Raw genomic sequence first — 19,953 nt, 5'->3', positions numbered from 1 at the left:
TTCTTTCTTTCTGTTTAAATGAGGGTAAGGAGTAGGGAGAAGGGGGATCAGCAATAGTTCTGCCAAAATAAGAAGGCCATTGAAACATTTTTTTTAAAACACAGAAGAGAACAGGAGGGAGTTTAGAAGGAAACACTGATGAGCAGGATAACTTTGAAAGTGATATGTAGAATTTGTTACATACTTCTGTTTAAGCAAGTGGTATGAAATGTAAATTCAGAGTTTCTTTGTGTGTTTTCTCCTGTGTGTATGGAAATGCTCTTTTGGGGTGTTTAAGTTTGGAATTAAAAAAAAATTAAAACCCTATGAAATAAGTACAAGGTAGTGTTGGGAGGGAACAGCTGGGAAGGGCCTGGAGTAGGGGAAAGGGGTGGGGAGAAGATCAGGAAAGGCTTTGTGTAGATTAGGAACTGGTGCTTGGGTTGAGCCTTGAAGGAAATAAGGGATTCTAAGAATGGAGATGAGAAGCCAGTCCAAAGGGAGATGGGGTGCTGGGTGTACAGAACAGTACAAAAATCAGTTTCAGTTGTGGAGAGCGAGAAGATGTGTGATACATAAATGAGTCTGGAATGGCAAGTTGGGGCCAGGTTCTGAAGGGCTTGAAATTTCAAGCTGAGGATCTTATATTTGGTTCATATGAGATGGGGAGCCTCCCCTGGGGTTTATTGAGTAGGGGAGTGACAAGGTCAGACCTGAACTTGACCTCCATGTGGAAGGTCAACTGGAGAAGGGCAACCGGTTCAGAGTCCTCCAGGCTAGAAACTCCCTGAGGGCAGGGTCTGGGTCTTTTCTTCTTCATTTTAGCTTAGCGAAGGTTCTTCACAAAGGAACCCTCAGCTAAGGTCTCTAACCACGGAGACAAATCCTGAATACTAGACAATAAGAAAATTTGAAGGTGAGAAACTCTAGGAGCTCAGGGAAGGGAAAACCATTTTCCTGGAAGAGGAGAGATTTAACTTGGGCTTTTGGAGGCTGGGAGGAGGAATTTGAGTAGGTAGAAGCAAGAAAAGGATGAGAACAAAGGGACAAAGGGCTCAGAGGATGAGGAAGAGACTGATCCAGAGCTAGGGGTGGGACTTTGTTAGAGCTGACCTCACATTCCCCACCCTCCCCTTCCCCCCACCAGGTGTGTCTGCGAGGAAGGGGAGATCGGAGATGGACACTCCTGTTACGGACACTTTATCAAAGAACTGGAGAGATTGAACAGCCGGCACCCCAACCTGAGGAAGTTAACGAAAGCCTTGTCCATGCTGGGTAATACCCCTCCTAGGCTGACCTGGGGACCTTGACTCCCTGTTGAGGGAAGGGCCTGAACCCAGGACTCACTTCATTAGAAGAGGGAGCAGATGTGGGTATAGAGGAGTATGAAAAATGCAAGCAGAGACAGGTTGTTGGAAGCCCAATTACAGGCAGAGAATAGAAACCAAGGCAGAGTGCTTTTGTAAGGAAAGGGAGATGCCCACTTGGGCCGCGGAGCTATTGACATTGTCTCCCTTTGACAGGTAAAGGCTGTGGGGAGATCCTGTCCAAGTCTGGGCCTTTCACGGTGCTGGTCCCATCCTTGTACGAGAGTTCGAGTTTGAATGTGAGTGCTACTGGCCCCCTGGCCCCAGGGCACAATACTGAGCATACACATTCTGGCCCCTTCTTTCATCTGCTCTCTCCTTCCCTCATCTCTCAGAGGGGGCCAGAGCTTGAACCTCTTCCTCTCTATACCTGTCAACCCAGGGACCTGAGCAAGTCTTCCTATGTCTGACATATATCATGGAGAAAAGACCCCAAACCCTGGCAAATTCCCCTCCCCAGAATGGTGCAATCTGAGCTCAGCAGCCCTCTCCCTTCCTTCTTGACCAACAGATTGCCTGGGGAAAGTTCAGGGCTGGGGTTGGAGGGTCGGCGATATTCTGCTCCCTCCCCTCCCCATCTCTCAGCCCTAATTCCTAACCCCCTCCTGAGAAGGCCATGCTTTCCCCTGGAAATTCTCTTCTCCTCAGAGGGTGAACATGTCTTCAGATAAAATCCTTTCCCCTTTCCTGTGGTTTCTGAGGGCTGAGCCAGGAGGAATTGCTGCAGGGATTCCTCCAAAGCCTACATTTGGGTCAAGAACCAGGGGTTCTGGTCCCCAATGTGTTCATGGGATAATCGATCTAGAGCCAGAAAAAAAGATTTTGTGGCTACCTAGTCCAACCCCTTCATTTTATAGATGAGAAAACTGAGACCCAGAGAGTTTAAATGACCCATCCAAGGTCACACAGGTAGCAAACGTGACCCAGGTCCATCAACCCCAGAACGAGTATTTTTCCTATCATACTACGCTGACCCCCAATCTTCCCATAGAACCCCAGGGACACTGGGCCTCCAAGTTTATCCCTTTCTCATTGTGGTCATCAAGTCCTCTATCCCAGTAGCCCCCTAATATCCTCCTTTTGCCTTCCATGAAGGAATCCTTATCAAGATCGATATGCAAACTACACATCATTCCTGGACAGCACCTTATAAAAGAACGCTCCCCGTTCCCTCTGTCCTCCAAAACCTGGTGGACGCTGGCTGGAGAGTCACTGACCTTTACTAACGAGAAGTATCTAGTAAGGAGACCCCAGAGGACCAAGAAGTCTCACCATTTTCTCTGAGCCCTACTGTATGCTCAGTCCTTTGCTTAATGCCGTGGGGGATAGAAAAGGTGGGGCAGAGAAAGAACATAAATAGCCATGGGATCTACTCTTGGGAAACTGACAGTCTAAGGGAGGCATGGGAGAAGACCCAAGTCTTGCCTCCAGGAAGCTCTGCAGCCCGAGCTGGCCAAAGCTTGGGACTGTATTTGGAGGTGTTGACTCTGGGAACTTCTGAAGATGTTTGGAGGGGGGACAGCTCCCTGGGCAGGCTCTGGGGAGATGGTAGGACTTGGGTGCATCCTTCAGGGATTGCAGAGAGACATAGAAAGCTACTGTAGGCTCCAGTTGGCACCAGCAGAGTGTCAGAAGGGGTGATCAGCCCAGTGTATTGTCAGGGGGAGGTTTGGCCAGATTGTGGTGGAGGAGACTTATTAGAGAACAGAAGGAAGGGATGTCTGTCAGGTAGACAGGCTAGAGTCTTGAATGCCAAGCAGAGGAATGTGGGCCCTAATGCTGTAATCTATGGAGACTGGGCTTGGGAATAAAATTCCCTTGTGGTGTCTCTAAGCTAGTAGATGCTAGAGACTAGGCATTGTGGGTAAGTTATACTGCTTACTCTGACCAAAGATATTCGGGGACCTGGGGGCCTTCTGGAAGGCAGGCTGGGTGGCTGGCTCCAACTGGGGGGAGGAGCTCAGGAGTCACCAGGCAGGACCCTGGCTAGAGGCAAGAGGGATTTGATGCCTGCTGCCTGATGTTTTCACAGAACTCTGGGAGAAGATACAAATACAAAGACCAGCCAGGTTTGATATACAACATCATCCAGGCCAACTTGCCTGCATCCAACGGCATCTTCCATCTTGTCAGCAACATCCGCAAGCAGCCCTCTCCAGCCTTCATCCCAGGAGACCCAGAGGTGAGCCAAACCTGCCCACTTCTCAAAGTAAACTCATCTGGGGAGGGAGATGGAGTAGAGAGTGTTCTAGCCCCTGCACAGGATCATTCCTGTGCTGAAGACAGCCTGGAGAAGGGATCTGTGGCTCCCCCCATGAGAAAGTCTGGTCTGGTGGGATTACTTGTAAAAGATCCTTGAATGCCAGGCAGAGGCCTGTGAGAGAGACCAGGCAGGAGAAGGAGCCTCTAGCCAGAAAAGTAAGCATTTTTGTGAAGATATGTGATGCTGGGTTCCTGACATGCCCTCTCTGGCCCAGGGCTCCAAGGGTCTTAGCTGAGGTTGGCTGAAACAGAATGGAGCAGACCCTTAATAGAGGAAGCCTTCCTGAAGGACCCAAACCTGACTTCCTAGGGGCAAGTGTGAGGATGTACTCCCCTCACTAAATCCCTCCTCTTTTCCTATCTAAGCATTTAAGAAAGGTAGTCTGTGTAACCACTCATCTCTCCTTATGCCTAGGCACATGCCCACAGTACCCTGAAGTGAATGCACATTTCTGTGTACAAGTGTATCTGGAACCCCAGGGGAGGGAGATAGGGAAAACTTCATCCCTAACTTCTCGGGGGCTCCATGAAGCGGGTTTTCCATCTAGAGCCCTGGGTAGGGAGCAAGCCTCACCAAATACTCTAATCTGTCTGCTAGGCAGTGCCTGAGTTTGCTTGGGAACCAGGTCCAACAGTGACTTTTGAATCCTGACCCCATGAGGGAAGATTTCTAAACTCATAGGCAGAGAGGTGGGAGAGAGAGGATATGAGGACTGAAGGAAGGCAGGTATTTTCCCCTCTTGATGGATTTGTAGATTTCCTTTCACTAGACCTTCCAAAGAGGTTACTTCATTCACTAAACTCTTTGATGCCCTCACAATGACTTTGGCCTTGGAAGGAGGCATAGCCCTCTCTACAAGTACTGGTATATCTCTGGTCCCAAGGGGCCAATGAAGGGGCAGAGGGAATACTTATTTTAGTTCCTAAATTCTTGCCCCTTAGGTCCTAAGGGCTGTCAGGGGTGGCAGGAAAACTAGGGTAAGCTTCATCTCCTGGATGGGGGAACCAGAGTCTGACTAGGCAAGATTCTAGCCCCACTGATACCCACAATCAAGTTTAAATACATTGGGTTGATGGTGCCTCTTTCTATCCTGGGGCTCAGGAGAGTTTAGGCTAAGGGAAATTAGAGAGGGAATAATGAATGTTGTCCCCCAGGGAGGAGTGTGAGTGGCCAAGGGCAGAAAAAAGGGAGGTGTTATCTCTCCAAACGACTCCAAAGCCCACACAACCCAAGCATCTATTCACTGTGTCCTTACAGAAATCTATCGGGAAGATCCTGGCTTCCATGGATGTCTTCAGCCGGTTTGAAACCATCTTGGAGGTGAGCAGATGTTAAAGGGTCTCAGAAGAGACAGCTGCAGTCTCTGTCAGATTTGACAACCTATATGGTCTCCTTCCACCCCGCTCCCCCAAATGACTTCTAGTACATGATCCTTGGTCTTGGACTCTGCCTCCTTCCCTTTTGATAAGTTCCTATTTATCAGAACTCTTTCCCTTCATTATCTTAATTCATTACTCTTAAAACAGCCCTGGGAGGGAGGCAAAGCAAGAATTCTTGTGCCCTTTGTACAGAGAAGGAAACTGAGGCCCACAGAGTGGAAGCAATTTATTCAGGGTCAAAGAGAGAGACAATGGATCAGCTGTGATTCAGACTCAGCTGTAACTGAGTTTGAGGTGTTTGGGCCTTCCATAGATAACTTCTTACAATATCAGTGTTGAAAAGGCCCTCAGAGATTATTTCATCTTACTCCTTTGTTTTGCAGATAGGGATATTTGTGGCCCAGGAAGGGGAAGAAATGTACTAAAGTTACAGAGCAAAACTGAATCTAGGACCCAGTTTTTCTGACTCCAGGCCTTAAGCTAGCTCTTAAAAAAAAATGTGTATATATATCTTTTGTTTTTACATCACCTTCATTTCAGAATATATCACTCCCCCCTACACAGCTAGCCATCCCTTGTAATAAGGAAGGAAAAAAAGAAAGAGAAGCAAACAAACAAAGCTAATCCACATCAATTGAGTCTGGCCATCCCACCCAATATTTCATTCTCTTAGTCCCCCACCTCAGCAAGGAAGGGAGAGAAGGTACATTTTTTCCATCCTTGCTAGCTCTCTGTCTCTTGTCTCTTTCTCTCTCTCTCTCTTCAAAAAAAACTAACCCATGCTGCTTCTATTTTCTTTTTCTGAGCCTTCACTTCCTCAACTGTAAAATGAGGGTCATCTGTACAACCTATCCCTACAGAACTGTTGATAAGGAAAGCCTGACATAAAGTATCATTCTACTATTACTGTCTCAGGGTCTTTCTTTCCTCACTCAACATCCTCTGCTAAGGTGATGATAAGAACTTTTACAGCAGCAGCTGTCTATTCTCAGAGACCTCAGGGGACCAAACACCTCCATCCTCTGATTTGATCACATCCTCTCCTGTGTCTTCCATGGTCTTGTTTCAAATGAAACACAAACGTGTCTGTGTCCCCCCTATCTCAAAAACAAAACAAGCTCCCTTGACTCTGTCAAGGTATCACCCTATGACTTTCTTCCCCTGTCAAGGTTCTGTTTTTGTTTTATATTGATAGTAAAGGCTTAAACCATGAGTGGGGAACCTGTGGGACCACACTTGAGGACCTAGAGGGCCACAATGTGGCCTTGAGGGCACAGGTTCCCCACCCCTGCCTAAACACAGTGCCTGACACTTAGTACTTAATAAATGTTTGTTCCTTTGTTAATGGGACCTGGAATTTTATTACCATAGGGAGCTTCTGGGGAGAAACTAGTGGGTAGAGAAAAGTAGACTTTGGAATCAGGAAGAACTGAGTTGAAATTTCTGCCTCAGGTACTAGTCAAGTAACCCTGGACAAATTCTCTGAGCCTCAGTTTCCTCATTTGTAAAATAAGGGATTGAATTCCACAACTTCTAAGGTTCCTTCCAGCTTTATATCTTTGATGGTGTGAACTTCCTGTAGCAACACTAATCAGGAAACTGGAGTCCAGGGCTGGGAAGTGACATACTCAATCAAGTTTGTAGAGCTAGTAAATGACAGAGTCTGGATTTGAATACAGGATTTTCCCTTAGGCCATCAGGAAAGTAAGCTGCATGTGGGCAGGACCTGAGCCTTTTTCCACTTGAGTATCACTGGCATGGAGCACAGGACTTGAGCATACAAGGCAGATGCTTAATAATTGAATTGTTGATTCCAGAACTGTGGCCTCCCTTCCATCCTTGAAGGCCCAGGACCCTTCACTGTATTTGCCCCCAGCAACGCTGCAGTGGACAGCCTGAGAGATGGGAGGCTCATTTACCTGTTCACTGAGGTGAGTGGGTGGGGCCTGAGGAAAGAGGGTGGGTCTTTGGGTGGAGAGAGTCAACGGAATAGTCCCAGTACTGCCTGACCCATCCTACCCTCAGGGCTACACTTCCTCCCTCCTCTCAACCTCACTGCCACTGCCTGGCTCAGTGCATCTTTTAGGTTCCTCTAACCCCACTTACCCCAATGAATTTAAAATCACCTTTGCTGGAGAAGTTCTGCATTCACCCCAAACACTTTCCTCTCCATCAACGCAGTTTCTGACCCTCCCACCTTAGCCCAACTCACCCCCACATCCTGTTTCTATGGTATTTCCCCTCAGTATCCTGCCTTCCCCCTAAGACCAGCAACTCCCTGAGTTCATAAACAGGTCTTACCTTTTAGACCAGTGTCTGATCTTCACTCTATAACCAAAGGGCTGCATTTGACCAACCAAGGACTAACTACTCCCTTTCATCCCCTAGGGCATCTCCAAACTGCAGGAACTGGTGAAGCATCACATTTATAGCAACGCTGGGGTAAGACTCCTCCGGGCTCAACTTTCAGCCTCCGACACCCCCATCTTCTCAGTCACAGTTTCTCCCAGAGGTTCCTTTGGTCCAAAACCTTTTCCAGGGCCTGCCTCCTCCAGGAAGCTTTCCTGATTAGCTCCACCCACCTCTGCTTTTTTCCTCTGTCTCTTCAGCTGACTGTGGGCAAGCTGATCTCCTTGAAACAAATCCAGACCATGGCTAACCAGGTCCTGCTCATGAACATCACAGAGGAGGTGAGTGTGGGGGCCAACCTGCCATGTCTGTTTTATGATTGGCCCTTCTGTCAGGGATGAGAGCATAAGGGTGACTTTGAGGAGGGATGTCTGCAAACTTCTCAAGGGATGGTGGCTTCCCCCACACACTTCTTTCTTTGCTGTGCCTGGAGATACTGACTGACTGACTGATCACCTCTGTTACACATAGATAGATTTATGGACTTCTGGGTTGGCTCCTTAGGGACAATCGAGTTCTGCCTTCCCATTTTAAATTCAAAGAAATTGAGGCCCATGGAGGCAAGGCTATTAGCAGGCCTATCAAGGCCACACAACCAATAATGGAACATAGGCCTTCTGACTCCCACTTGAACTCTTTTGATTGTACCTTACAGGTCAATAATTCAACAAGAACCAAACAGAACACACAGTGAGGGAGCCCTAGGGACCATCATTTTATGTATAGTGAAACTGAAGCACCGGGAGGGAAAAGGACTTGGCTGGGGTTATGCGGTGAGGCAATGGCCGGGACTAGGGCCCAAGTGAGCAGTACCATTTTTCCTGGGGGCCAGCATAGAGGAGATGGTGAATGGGAAGGCATGGGGGATTTCTATCATAGGGACGTATCCTCTTGGGCTCTCCTGGAATCCCCTTGAAAAGCATGGATATCGTGGCATCCAATGGAATCATTCACCTGCTGGATGGCATTTTGCTGCCCCCGTCCATCCTGCCCATCCTGCCCCATCGATGCAACGAGAACCAGTACAAGATTGTGATGGTGAGTGCTTCCCCAAAGGGACCACCAACTACAGCCATTCCCAGGTGACCCCGGTAGGGAGGAAGACCGTTGCTAAATAGTGCTGAACCTTGGCTGCTGCAGAGCCGTAATGATTAACCTTCCTCTTCCCAGGGCACCTGTGCAGATTGCCAGGCCCAGAATGCCAGCGTATGTCCCCCCAATAGCCAAGAGCTGGTGAGTGTTGTGCTGTGGGGTTCGAAAGTCTTCTCCTCGGAGTGCTTCTAGAGGATGGAGCCTAAAGAAAGATTGTACTATTGTGTATGGGGGAGAGAGGAGGGGAGAGGTGGGAATGAGAGAAAATAGATGTTTGGTGATAGAAAAAAATTAATATTAAATTTTTAAAAAGAAAGTCTGGAGTAAAGCCTGGGTCTGAGTTTCTATGGTCATTGAAATTCATCTTCTGCTTGTGAAGGACCTAGTCTATCTAGGCCTTAGGCCTCATTGATCTACAGTCATCTTCCAAAGGGGCCAGCTCCTTTCTCTTCAGTGATCTAGAAGGGCCTGAGGCGTCCATTTACATGAGGATAGTTGAGGGTCTGTTGGAGATGGATCTAAGCCCAGGGAGACAAGCAGGTTCAAGGACTGGGAAAGTCCAGGGATCTTGGAGTTGAAGGGAGGTTTACAGGGTTGTAAAACCTTCCTCCATCCCTGAACCCCAGCTCAAGGCCCCAAGATCCCCTCTGTCCTCTGTCTCCATGCCCTCAGACCAAGCCAGGGCATTTGCTAGGAATATTTATAAGAAGAAAAATAATCCATAAATTCAGAAATAACTCCCCGGGGAAGGGAATCACCCAGCCCCAGCTTGGATGGTGTATGAGTGACTTCTGAGCTGTGGGGGAGAGGTCTGTGTATGGCACTCTCTGCTTTTGCTACCGTGTAGTCCCCAAACAAGATGGAAATCTCCTACCTCAGAATCTCCCCCCAGTCCTACAAATAATAATGATAAAAAGAAGAGAAATAATGAGGATCTCAGGCAACCTCACTCCCTATTGATTTCTTTGTAGCTACAGAATTGTGACCAGAGGGTAGAAATTTGAGACAGCAGCAGCTGTCTCTGACTGCCCCAGAGGCAAGATGTCCTAGTGGATAGAAAACCAGCCTCAAAGCCAAAAGGATTTGAGTTCTGCCTTTGACACCTACTGACTGTGTGACCCTAAGCACTTGGGCTCTCTGTGCTCTAGGCCAAAGGTGTAAAACATGAGGCCTGTGCATCCCATGTGGACCACAGAACTCCCAAGGGTAGCCAGAACCAGATTCAAATGTACTTGGGAAATATTTAATGAAATGAATAAAAACATACTGAAATATAATGGTAATATGTGGTTTTCTAAGTCAATATGCACCCACATCTTTACGTATTTTCTGAGTGTGATGCCACTAGCCTAGAACATTGACAAGTTAAGTGACTTCCCTTGCCATCACACAACCAGCTTGTGTCAAAGGTGGGACCAGGACCTGAAGACCTTGAACAGGTCTTCTCAGCTCCAAAGTCAGCTTTCTATGCACTATGCCAGGATGCCTCTCAATAAAGGGAATAATAAGAGTCATTTTGATTGTAACCCCAGACTCAAAGAACAATGGTATGGGACTTTCTCCCAATTGGGGGAGATCAATACCAATGCCTTCATGAGGAGCAGGGGCAGAGTTGACAAAAATTAAAGAGTTCCCTTCTCTCCTCTCACTCTCACCAATTACACACCAGTCAGTACAGAGTCCATACCAATGGGCTTTGTGATTGGGTTACATAATATTAACAATAATAGTGAAAATATACAGAGCACTTTATAGTTTACAACATATAAGGTTGCAAACCCAGAAAGGTCAAGTTACTTGTCCCAGGTCACACCGTAAGTCAATATGGGAAGAAGGGATCAGAGGGATAAGTCCGGTTCCACAGTGATTCACAGCTATCCCTCCTAAAACTCCCACTCCCCCTTACTTCCTCTTCCTAGAACATTTTTCCCAAGGAGTGTGTTTACATCCATGACCCAGATGGCCTGAATGTGATGAAGAAAGGCTGTGCTCGATACTGTAACCAGACTGTTGTGGTGAGTGAATCACAAGAAATTTGGGATGGGAGGGACCTGGGATTGAGAATTAGGACTGGGTGTGTGGAGTTACAGATGAAATCCAGGGCCCTGTTTTGTCTGGGATGGCCCCTCTAAGATTAAGGGAACCAGGGAGTGGATTGCTTTGAGTGAGCCAATCAGGAGCAAGACCTCCACTCTTCTGATGAAGGAGAAAAGATGATAGACAGTGGATTCTAGCTCTGACAGTTGGTTTTGAAATGAAATTTTAAGTGAGACTTATTCTCCTCCCACATTTTTCTGTTAGGGCAGAAGGCATAGAGGGGGAGTGGAAGTATAGGATGGAGAAAGACATGGGATGAATAAAGGGCATAAGGCAGAGAGGGCAGAATGGGCAGAGTGAAGGGCAGAGGATATATGATGGAGAAGACAGAGAGGTGAGGAGTAGAGATGAGAGGGTTTGGGATGGAGCCTGAACAGTACTAAAAGGTTGGAATGGAAGACATAGGATGGAGGGGATTACATAATCCTAGGGATTTTATTAACCATTTTAGATGGTCTAGAAACCAATTTTACAGACCCCCTCAACTAAGCAGGTGGTCTTCTGGTCAATGTTTTCTAGTCCAGGCTGATGGTGTGAGGGGTAGCTACTTGGAGCTAAATATCCCACAGCCGACCCACCCTCTATTCTACCTAAACTACTCCCCCTTTTCCTTATTCTCTGGGCCTCTTTCCCTGGCTCTGTATGTCTAACTCTTTATGACGCCATTTGGGGTTTTCTTTTTTAATTTTTAAAATATTTCATTTTTCTAATTATATGTAAAGATAATTTTTAACATTTATTTTTACAAAATTTTGGATTCCATTTTTCCCTTCCTCCTCTCCCCTCTTCCTAAAACTACATTAAGAAATTTGAAATAAGTTATATATGTGCAATCATCTAAAATTTATTTCTGTATTAGTCATGTTGCAAAAGAAACAGACCAAAGGGGGGAAAACATTTGGTTTTTCTTGGCAAAGATATTGAAGTGGTTTGCCATTTCCTCCTCCAACTTATTTTACAGATGAGGAATTGAGGCAAACAAGGTTAAGCAACTTTCCTAGGGTCACACAGTTAGTGTCATGAGGCTGGAATGAAGATGAGTCTTCTTGATTTCAGCCCAGTGCTCTCTCCACTATGCCACCTAGCCGCCCTGGTATCAGGGCCCAATGACCCTTAGGGAAGTTCTTGGCTTGGGGGTTAAGGGTGATTAGGCAGTAGCATTGTCTGTGGTGAAACAAACCATTTATTCCCCTTTTTAGGAACCCGGAGTCATAGAATTGCGGGTAGAAAAGCCTCCTCCCATCACCTTCTTAGTCTCTTGTCTCATGCCTTATGGAAAAAGTTAAGGCCATTCACCCAGAACCTTCTCTTCTCCCCTCTTCCTCATCTCATGTCACTCAGATGTTTTCCCCTTCCTACCTTCTCCTTCATTCCTGTCTCACATGAAGAGGTGATCCTTCTCCTCACCAACAAAAACCCTTCTATATGCACCCTCCATCCCATCCCATCCCATCCCATCCCATCCCATCCCATCCCATTACTCCCTGACTACAAATTGGTGTCTCTACTTTTCTTCTATCACTCTCTTCTAAACCTTCTGAAACCTGACTTCTTACCTCATAATTCACCTAAAGCTTCTGCAGTTATCAGTGATCTCTTAATTGACAAACCTACCTGACAACTCCATCTCAGTCTCCTTTGCTGAATCTTCATCTACATCATGCACACTAACTGTAGGTGTCCCTCAAAGTTCTGTCCTAGACTCTCTTCTTTTATTCCTCTAGACTCTCTCTCAGTGATCTCTGCAGCTCCCTTGGGATCAATTATCCTTTTCATGGGTTTAATAATCATTTCTATGCAGGAGACTCACAGATCTATATATACATCTCTAACTTCTCTCTTGAATCTTGAGTCTTTTTTATTGTCTAAGTTATTTAATTTTAGTTTTCAACATTCCCTTCCCTGTTTTAAATTCCCACCCCCCTCCCCAAGATGGCATGCAATCTGATATAGACTCTACACATACATTCCTATTAAACACATTTTCACATTAGTCATGTTGCATAGAAGAATTAAAATTAATGGGAGAAACCATGAGAAAGAAAACAAAACAAAAAAGAAAATAATTTGCTTTGTTCTGCATTCAGACTCCATAGTTCTTTTTCTGGATGTGGATGGCATTTTCTATCATGAGTCCTTTGGCATTATTTTAGGTCCTTGCGTTGCTGAGAAGGGCAAAGTCTATCAAAGTCAGTCATCTGACACTGTGGCTGTTACTGTGTACAATGTTCTCCCAGTTCTGCTCACTTCACTCAGCATCAGTTCATATAAGTCTTCCCAGGTTTTTCTGAAGTCTGCCTGTTCATCATTTCTTATAGCACAGTAGGTATTCCATTACATTCATATACTACCACTTGTTCAGCCATTCCCCAGCTGATGGGCATCCCCTCAATTTCCAGTTATGGCCACCACTGAATCTCCAGTCTTACAACACCATCTGTCTTTTGGACCACTCAAAGTGGATGTCCCATAAGCATCTCAAATTCAACATTTCCAAAACAGAGCTTATTATCTTCACCTCCCCCCAAAACCTTTTCCTCTTTCAGACTGTTCCTCTACCATCCCTCTAGCATTGCTTGCTCACATTAGGGTCTTCCTGGACTCCTCTCTTGCATTCACCCCACATATCCATTCCATTGCTGGATCTTGTCATTTCTACCTTTATGACATCTCTTATGGTGCATCCCCTTCTCTCCACTCCCATAGCTGCTACCTTGGTTCAAGGCCTCATCATCTTGTGCCTGGACTATTGCTGGAGCCTGCTAGTGGGTCTTTCTGCCTAAAGACTCTCCCTACTTCAACTCATTCTCCACCCGGCTATAAAGTGAACACATCATCCCTCTGCTTAGTAAACCCTCAGTGGGTCTTGATAGCCTTTAGGACCCAATATCAAATGCTGTGGCATCTAGAGTCCTCTCATCCCACTCCTCTGAATACATTTGATGATCCAGCCATTCTGACCTCCTTACTGTTCCTCATGGTCCATCCCCTCACTGTCTGCCTCTGACACAGCTGCTGCCATCCTCACCTCAGCCTCCTGGCTTTCCTGACTTCCTTCCAGACTCATCTTAATACCCACCTTCTTCGGCAGGCTGTTCCTGGACAGTTTGTCACTCCAGCCCCTGCTAGGATCTCCTCCCTCTGAGATTACCTTCTATTTGCACTGTATGGATCTTGTATACATATTTAATTGCTTCCCAACCAACAAGCAGCATTTATTAAAGGCTAGCTCTGTGCCAGGCACTGTTGTGAGCTCTGTGAGGATGACGATAGTGGGTTTTGCCTTTCTTTGTACTTCCCAGTGCATTTATATAACAAGAAATGCTTGTTGGCTGATGGACTTAGAGAACATCTGATCTAAGCCCGAAAACTGCAGCTCAGAATGGGAAAGGACTTCTCTAAGCTCACACAGTGAGTCAGGATCAGAGTTGGAAATGGGACACAGGGTTAACAGAGACTGCTTACTCTTAGTCCCAAAGGAAGAGGGCTAGGAGGCAGGCCAGTTATCTAGGGCTTATTCTGATCCCTAGCCCTGAAGAGTGGAAATCTTCTGTCTCTTACAGAAACTTGGCTGTTGTAAAGGCTTCTTTGGCCCTGACTGTTCCCAGTGTCCTGGCGGGTTCTCAAATCCCTGCTATGGCAAAGGCAATGTGAGTTTCAACCATTCCCCAGGGTACCAACATATGGGAGGGGCATTTTTTTCACCATAGTCCTTCCTGTCAACAGCTAAGTGGTACCACCTGCTGAAGGTCTCTTCCCTCTCTTAGGGTTCATCTTCCTCAACTACTAAGTTTGACCCTGGGCATCAGAATTCCTGCTTGCAGCTTTTCCCCTACCTTTCAATGACCCTAATCCAGCTCTCTGAAAGTCTTGCCTTCCCCCCATCCCAGGAGATGGATGTGATCTTCTTAGTTCCCTGATGATGTCATACACAGCTGGCAAAGCAGTTCACTATCCTGACTGCCTGACCCCACAGATCCCTCTTGGGATAGGAGGGGAGCAGGACAGGGGGATGAAGGTTGAATTGGAAGGGAAGGAACGGGTTGGAGACAGTCGACGAGGAGAGAAGGGATGTGTCTGGGAGAGGGGTCAACAAAAGACCCCAGGGGCTACGGGAAGCCCCAGACTGAGGCTGGCTCCCCTTCTCAGTGCAGTGATGGTATCCAGGGCAATGGGGCCTGTATGTGCCTAAAAGCCTACAAGGGCATCGCCTGCCACGTCTGTGCAGATCCCAACCGACATGGAGAACAATGTGAGGAAGGTCAGAGCCCCTGCCCAGATGACCCTGACTGATCTAGCCCAGTGCCCAGGGGCCAGAGTCAATCCCTTCCCTCCCAAAGAAGCAGGGTCCCTTGGCAGACAGAAGGGCCAGAGCCAGAGGAAAAGCTACAACAAGGGAGAGTCAAGAGCCGTGGGGTTAGTTTGGAGCAGCATTTTGTAGGAAGGATACTGACAAGCTAGGGCACTCATGGGAGGGCAGAACTGCTTCGGACAAGATCAATTAACCAATAATCAATCCACATTGATTAAGCTGGGAATACAAAAAGAGGCATAATACAGGCCCTGCCCTCAGGAAGATCACAGTCTAAAGGGGGAAATATGATGTAAAAAGAGGCTCACAGTCTAATGTAGGGGCAGGGGCTTAGGGGCTTCCGATGGGAGATGATCTGAGGAGGGGTGAGTTTCCTGGTTGATTTCATCTTGCAGAATGAGAAGTTTCTGGAGATAATGGAGTCTAGGAAAGAGGCTGGGTAGGAAATGGGGAGAATTCACAGCTTCTCTCCTTAAATGGCAGAGCATCAGGGAGGACCTCCCAGATGTCTACCTCCCACCCTCTCCAACCTGAGGGAGGGAGACAGAAAGGTGAGGGGGGTGCTGAGGAGCTGTGAGTTTGTGTCTGGAGCTGATGAAATTCAGGAAAGTAGCCAGGTGGGAAGTGATGAGTGCTTTTATCATAGACACATTAACTAAAGGAGTCAAGAGGAGGGAAGGTTTAGTAAAGACGCCATGGCTGTCCTCCAATATTTGAAGGACCGTCATGGGCTCAGGCCTCCTCTACTGTGGCCAAGAGAGACCTAGGAGCAACTGATAGAAGCAGTGGAGAGGCAGGTTTCAGCGGGGTAGGAAGGAAAGTGGATTACGGCTTAGAACTTTCCAGAGATGCCTTGAGAAGTAGTGAGATCCCCATCATGGGAGGTGTTTTAGTGGAGGCTGGATGGCCATTTGTCAGGGCTGCTGTTTAGTGACAGATGGGCCCACTAAGGAGCCTTCCATCTCAGAGCCTTGTGACTGTGGCTTAAACTGAAACAGGATTTCAGTCAGACGATGACTTCCTGACAGTGTGTGTGTGTGTGTGTGTGTGTGTGTGTGTGTGTGTGTGTGGTGGGGGGGTAGATGACACAGTGGAATGGGGGGTTTGAAATTCCTAGCCCATGAAATCAAAGATCAGGTGTGACTCAAACATATGCCCACATTCAAACAAACACATCTACACACACCTGTTTGAATTGGAGAGAGAAGCTTGACAGGAAGACCTCAGGAATAGGTTACCAGACACCACTGGGCAATGTCCATTCCTCTGCTTCCTCCTTCCCACTGGCCTTGAATTCCTCACTCATCCAAGGGTCCTGGGGTGGGGTAGCAGGGGAGCCATCCATTGGAGGCGATGGGGGAGGGCACAAATGTGGGGTGGGGGAGTTTCTTGCTCATGGCCTCCTTCCCTTTCTCCACCTCTCTCACTTCTGCTCCCTTCCAGAGTGTGGATGTGTCCATGGTATCTGTGACAACCGGCCAGGCAGTGGGGGCATATGTCAAAGAGACACATGCACCAAGGGTTTCACTGGCCCCTTCTGCAACGAGACCTCAGCGGACTGTGGCCCCACTGGCCTGGCCCAGCATTGCCACCCCCGTGCCCGATGTGTTACCCTTGAAGGCCGTGCTGTGTGAGTCTAACCCCATCCCTGAGCCTGCACTAGCTTTTCCACCCCCTGTCCTACCCCCATCTCTCCCACCATCTATGTGATCTTGGGACCTTACATAGCCTCTGCCCCCAACCATGGTCTCTTCTGAGCCCTGACCCCTCTGCTCTCTTATTCTCCTCAGGTGTGTCTGTCCCCCTGGCTTTGAGGGTGATGGCTTCTCCTGCGAGGTCAGGCATCCCTGTGACCAACCAGATCGTGGTGGCTGCTCTGAGAATGTTAGTGACCTTCCTTTTCTAAGGGTATTCCCAGCCTCTCCCTGATGAACTCCCTGGACCTCAGACCCCAGACAAAGACTCTAAGAGATGGGGGAGGGCTGCCCCAAAGAGAAGGCCTACAAAGATGGGAGGGATGGATGTTGACATCCAAACTGAAGAGAGGCTAGTCCTACTCAGGGGGAGCTGTGCATGGGTCAAGCTCTTAAGTTACGGAGAGGACCCAGGATGCCAAGGCCCCTGGGCTCTAGTCTGTGCATAGGCTCCAGCGGGGCCATGGAGCTGACGTTCTGTGCAGCTCTGAGAAGGGCTCCCTGTGGCTCCCCTAGGCCCAGTGTGTCAGGGGCGCCTCAGAGTCCCAGCGATGCATATGCAACAAGGGCTGGAAAGGAGACGGCAAAATGTGTGTCGCCATTAACCCGTGTGAACTGGAGACTCGGGGTGGCTGCCATGCGGAGGCCCACTGCAACTATATTGGACCAGGACAGGTAGGGACACTGGAAAGATGCTTGCCCAATATCCTTCCCACTGCCAATTGGCCATCTCCAGCAAATCACACCCTAGGACTGGGCCTTGAGGCTTGGGCTCCTGCTGTCCATCAACTTGCAGACTTATAATAGCAGAGAATACTAGAACACAACAGAGTGTTAGAAGATAGAATAATAGAATAGAGAATGTTCTAATAGGCCTTAGGACACAGAATAGCAGAGCTGAGAGGGAGTTTAGAACACAGAATGGCAGAACTGGGAGGGAGTCTGGAACACAGAAGGGCAGAGCTGGGAGGAGCCTGGAACACAGAATGGCAGAACTGGGAGGAGCCTAGAACACAGAATGGCAGAGCTGGGAGGGAGCCTGGAACACAGAGTGTCAGAGCTGGGAGGAGCCTGGAACACAGAATGGCAGAGCTGGGAGGGAGCCTGGAACACAGAATGGCAGAGCTGGGAGGGAGCCTGGAACACAGAGTGTCAGAACTGGGAGGGACATTCGAGCCGATCTAGTCCAGCCCCCTCATTTTATGGAAGAAACAAAAGCCCAGGGAACAGACTTATCCAATCCCACAAGCCAGGGGCAGAGCCCAGGCTTTCTGCCTCCCTTCCTGCTCTGGGTTTTTTCTCCACCATGGACGTTCCTCCCTCAGTCTGGCTGCAAAGCTAGAACTCCCAGCCATAAACAGTTGCAGTGGAGGGCCAAACAATAGACCAGAGTAAGAGCTAAATTTGTACAGAGAATTGGGAGGTAACTGTGATTAAGACAGCATGCCTGAAAGAGGTGAAAGAGAAAGCTTTGGATCAGAAAAGGGAGAAGGGAAAGAAAGTCTCCATCACTGTCTTAAGCTTTGGTAGGGTCTTGGGGAGAGGTGAGGAAGAGGGAAGGAGGTTCTTTGGCGGGGGCAGGAGAGGGGGGGAGGTCCACCCTGATTGGTGATTACTGCTACCCCTCTAGAGTTCCTGTACCTGCAAGCCAGGCTTTGCAGGGGATGGGTACGAGTGTAGCCTCATCAACCCATGTCTGACGGCTAACAATGGCGGGTGCCACGTGCTGGTGAGTAGAATGGCCCTGAGGCCTGGAGGCCTGTCCCTGACACCCTGGCCCTTGGGTAGGGATGGACCTAGTGAGGTTCAGTGACCAGTGCAGGGCTCTGGGATGTTCATTCATTCTATATCTGTGAAGCCCTTCCTGTGTGTCTCGTCTGCCAGCCTGTGCCTTTTCAAAGTGTTTTCCAGACAGCGTGAATCTCTGTCTGGTGTATCTACCTGTGTGTGTCTGTGTGCCTGTCACTCTATACCTCAGTTTCCCCATTCTTTGCTATCAATATATGTCTGTCTCTGTGAGTCTGTGCATCTCAGTGTTGGTCTATATGTGAATGTCTTGGTGTCTCTGGTACAAGAATGAGGCCAACACCCACAGAGCACTTTGTCGGCATGATCTTGTACCATTGCATACACCACAACTGAGACAGGTGCTATAGGTGTTGTGATCTCCCCTCCCCCTTTTATAGATGAGGACATTGAGGCTCAGGACACAAAATGAAGCCGCTGCCCCTGTCAAAGGCAGGCTCTTTCCTGATCCCAAGTCCTGGAATTTTTACATTATATCACACTGCCTGTCTAAGGCAGGAGAGTGTGTTTGTCAGACCTACAGATGATGCCAAAGCGGGCACTAATGTATTGGACAACTAGATCAGAATCCCAAAAGACCTCTATCACCTCGTCTGTGCCATCATGCCTCGCTGGCCATAGGACCATAGGTTTAAATATGAAAAAGGACCTTCGAGGTCATCTAGTCCGACCCCCTCACTTTACAGATGAGGAAACTGAGGCCCAGAAAGATGACAGGGTTGGCCCAAGGTCACATAGGCAGTAAATGAATCCAGGTCCTCTGACCCCTCACATCAGCATCCTTCTACCACACATCACCTCTTTGTTTACTGAGACTTAGTGTCTTCATCTATATAATAGGAATAATAACTGGTTTACAATGAGGAAACCACTTTGCAGTCCTTAAAGTGGCAGAGAAACGTAAGTTACTATTATTACATAAAAGAAGCTATTCCTGCATCTGGTATAGGTAGGACTGAAAGAGTTCCTTTTCCAACCCTGAAATCTGACTAGGATGTGAACCTTTGACTACACCTCGGTAGCTTGGTTTCTCTCTTTGAATCTCTGCCTCTTCATTTTGCATCTCTGTGTCTCTAGGCCACGTGTCGGCCCCAAGGGGATGGAGGACAGCCACTTTGTTTGTGCCCAGATGGCTATGGCGGAGATGGCTTCACCTGCTATGGGACTGTCATGGAGGTGAGTGGACCTTGAGCTCCTGATCCCATCTTCTTTCCTTACCCATCTAGATTAGCCTTGGTGGGGGCTGTCTTACCTGATGGGGGAAGGAATTTGAGACCTTGGACCTGGGTAAAGGGAGGATCAGAGCTCCTCATCCCTTCCCCCATCACAATTTGCTCTAGCCACAGCCATCCCTGCCCTCTCTCTAGGAGCTAAAGAGGAATGACCACTTTGCCGAGTTCTATCAATGGATCAAGGTAGGATGGGGGGAAAGGGTCCTCTGAGCTCAGTTCAGCTCCCTAGAGTAAACTCTAGAATACAACCTGTCAGGCCCAGGAACTTGTAACCTGGATATTCACTTGTGATTTGGCCTTGTCCAGAACCTGGGTTGGAGGGG

At 48.0% G+C, this 19,953-nt stretch overlaps 1 protein-coding gene across 1 annotated transcript in view; it reads left to right on the top strand.

The window, feature by feature from the left end:
• The window catches only part of STAB1 (stabilin 1), a 60,208-nt gene that overhangs the window by 12,868 nt on the left and 27,387 nt on the right, over window positions 1-19,953 (top strand). Inside the window, exons 10-28 of the mRNA XM_069095550.1 lie at window positions 1,127-1,254; window positions 1,503-1,585; window positions 2,442-2,585; window positions 3,379-3,528; window positions 4,867-4,929; window positions 6,806-6,919; window positions 7,377-7,430; window positions 7,598-7,678; window positions 8,277-8,435; window positions 8,568-8,630; window positions 10,409-10,504; window positions 14,150-14,236; window positions 14,736-14,847; window positions 16,342-16,528; window positions 16,689-16,782; window positions 17,109-17,267; window positions 18,223-18,321; window positions 19,476-19,574; window positions 19,766-19,813. Of these exons, the coding sequence (XP_068951651.1) occupies window positions 1,127-1,254; window positions 1,503-1,585; window positions 2,442-2,585; window positions 3,379-3,528; window positions 4,867-4,929; window positions 6,806-6,919; window positions 7,377-7,430; window positions 7,598-7,678; window positions 8,277-8,435; window positions 8,568-8,630; window positions 10,409-10,504; window positions 14,150-14,236; window positions 14,736-14,847; window positions 16,342-16,528; window positions 16,689-16,782; window positions 17,109-17,267; window positions 18,223-18,321; window positions 19,476-19,574; window positions 19,766-19,813 (2,020 nt within the window). The remainder of the gene's footprint in view (window positions 1-1,126; window positions 1,255-1,502; window positions 1,586-2,441; window positions 2,586-3,378; window positions 3,529-4,866; window positions 4,930-6,805; window positions 6,920-7,376; window positions 7,431-7,597; window positions 7,679-8,276; window positions 8,436-8,567; window positions 8,631-10,408; window positions 10,505-14,149; window positions 14,237-14,735; window positions 14,848-16,341; window positions 16,529-16,688; window positions 16,783-17,108; window positions 17,268-18,222; window positions 18,322-19,475; window positions 19,575-19,765; window positions 19,814-19,953) is intronic.

Source organism: Petaurus breviceps, unplaced genomic scaffold (genome assembly GCF_028583685.1).
Source record: "Petaurus breviceps papuanus isolate PSGF00001 unplaced genomic scaffold, PetGlider_PUasm1.0 227, whole genome shotgun sequence".
Lineage (NCBI taxonomy): Eukaryota > Metazoa > Chordata > Mammalia > Diprotodontia > Petauridae > Petaurus > Petaurus breviceps.
This window is presented reverse-complemented; position numbering and strand designations above follow the sequence as displayed.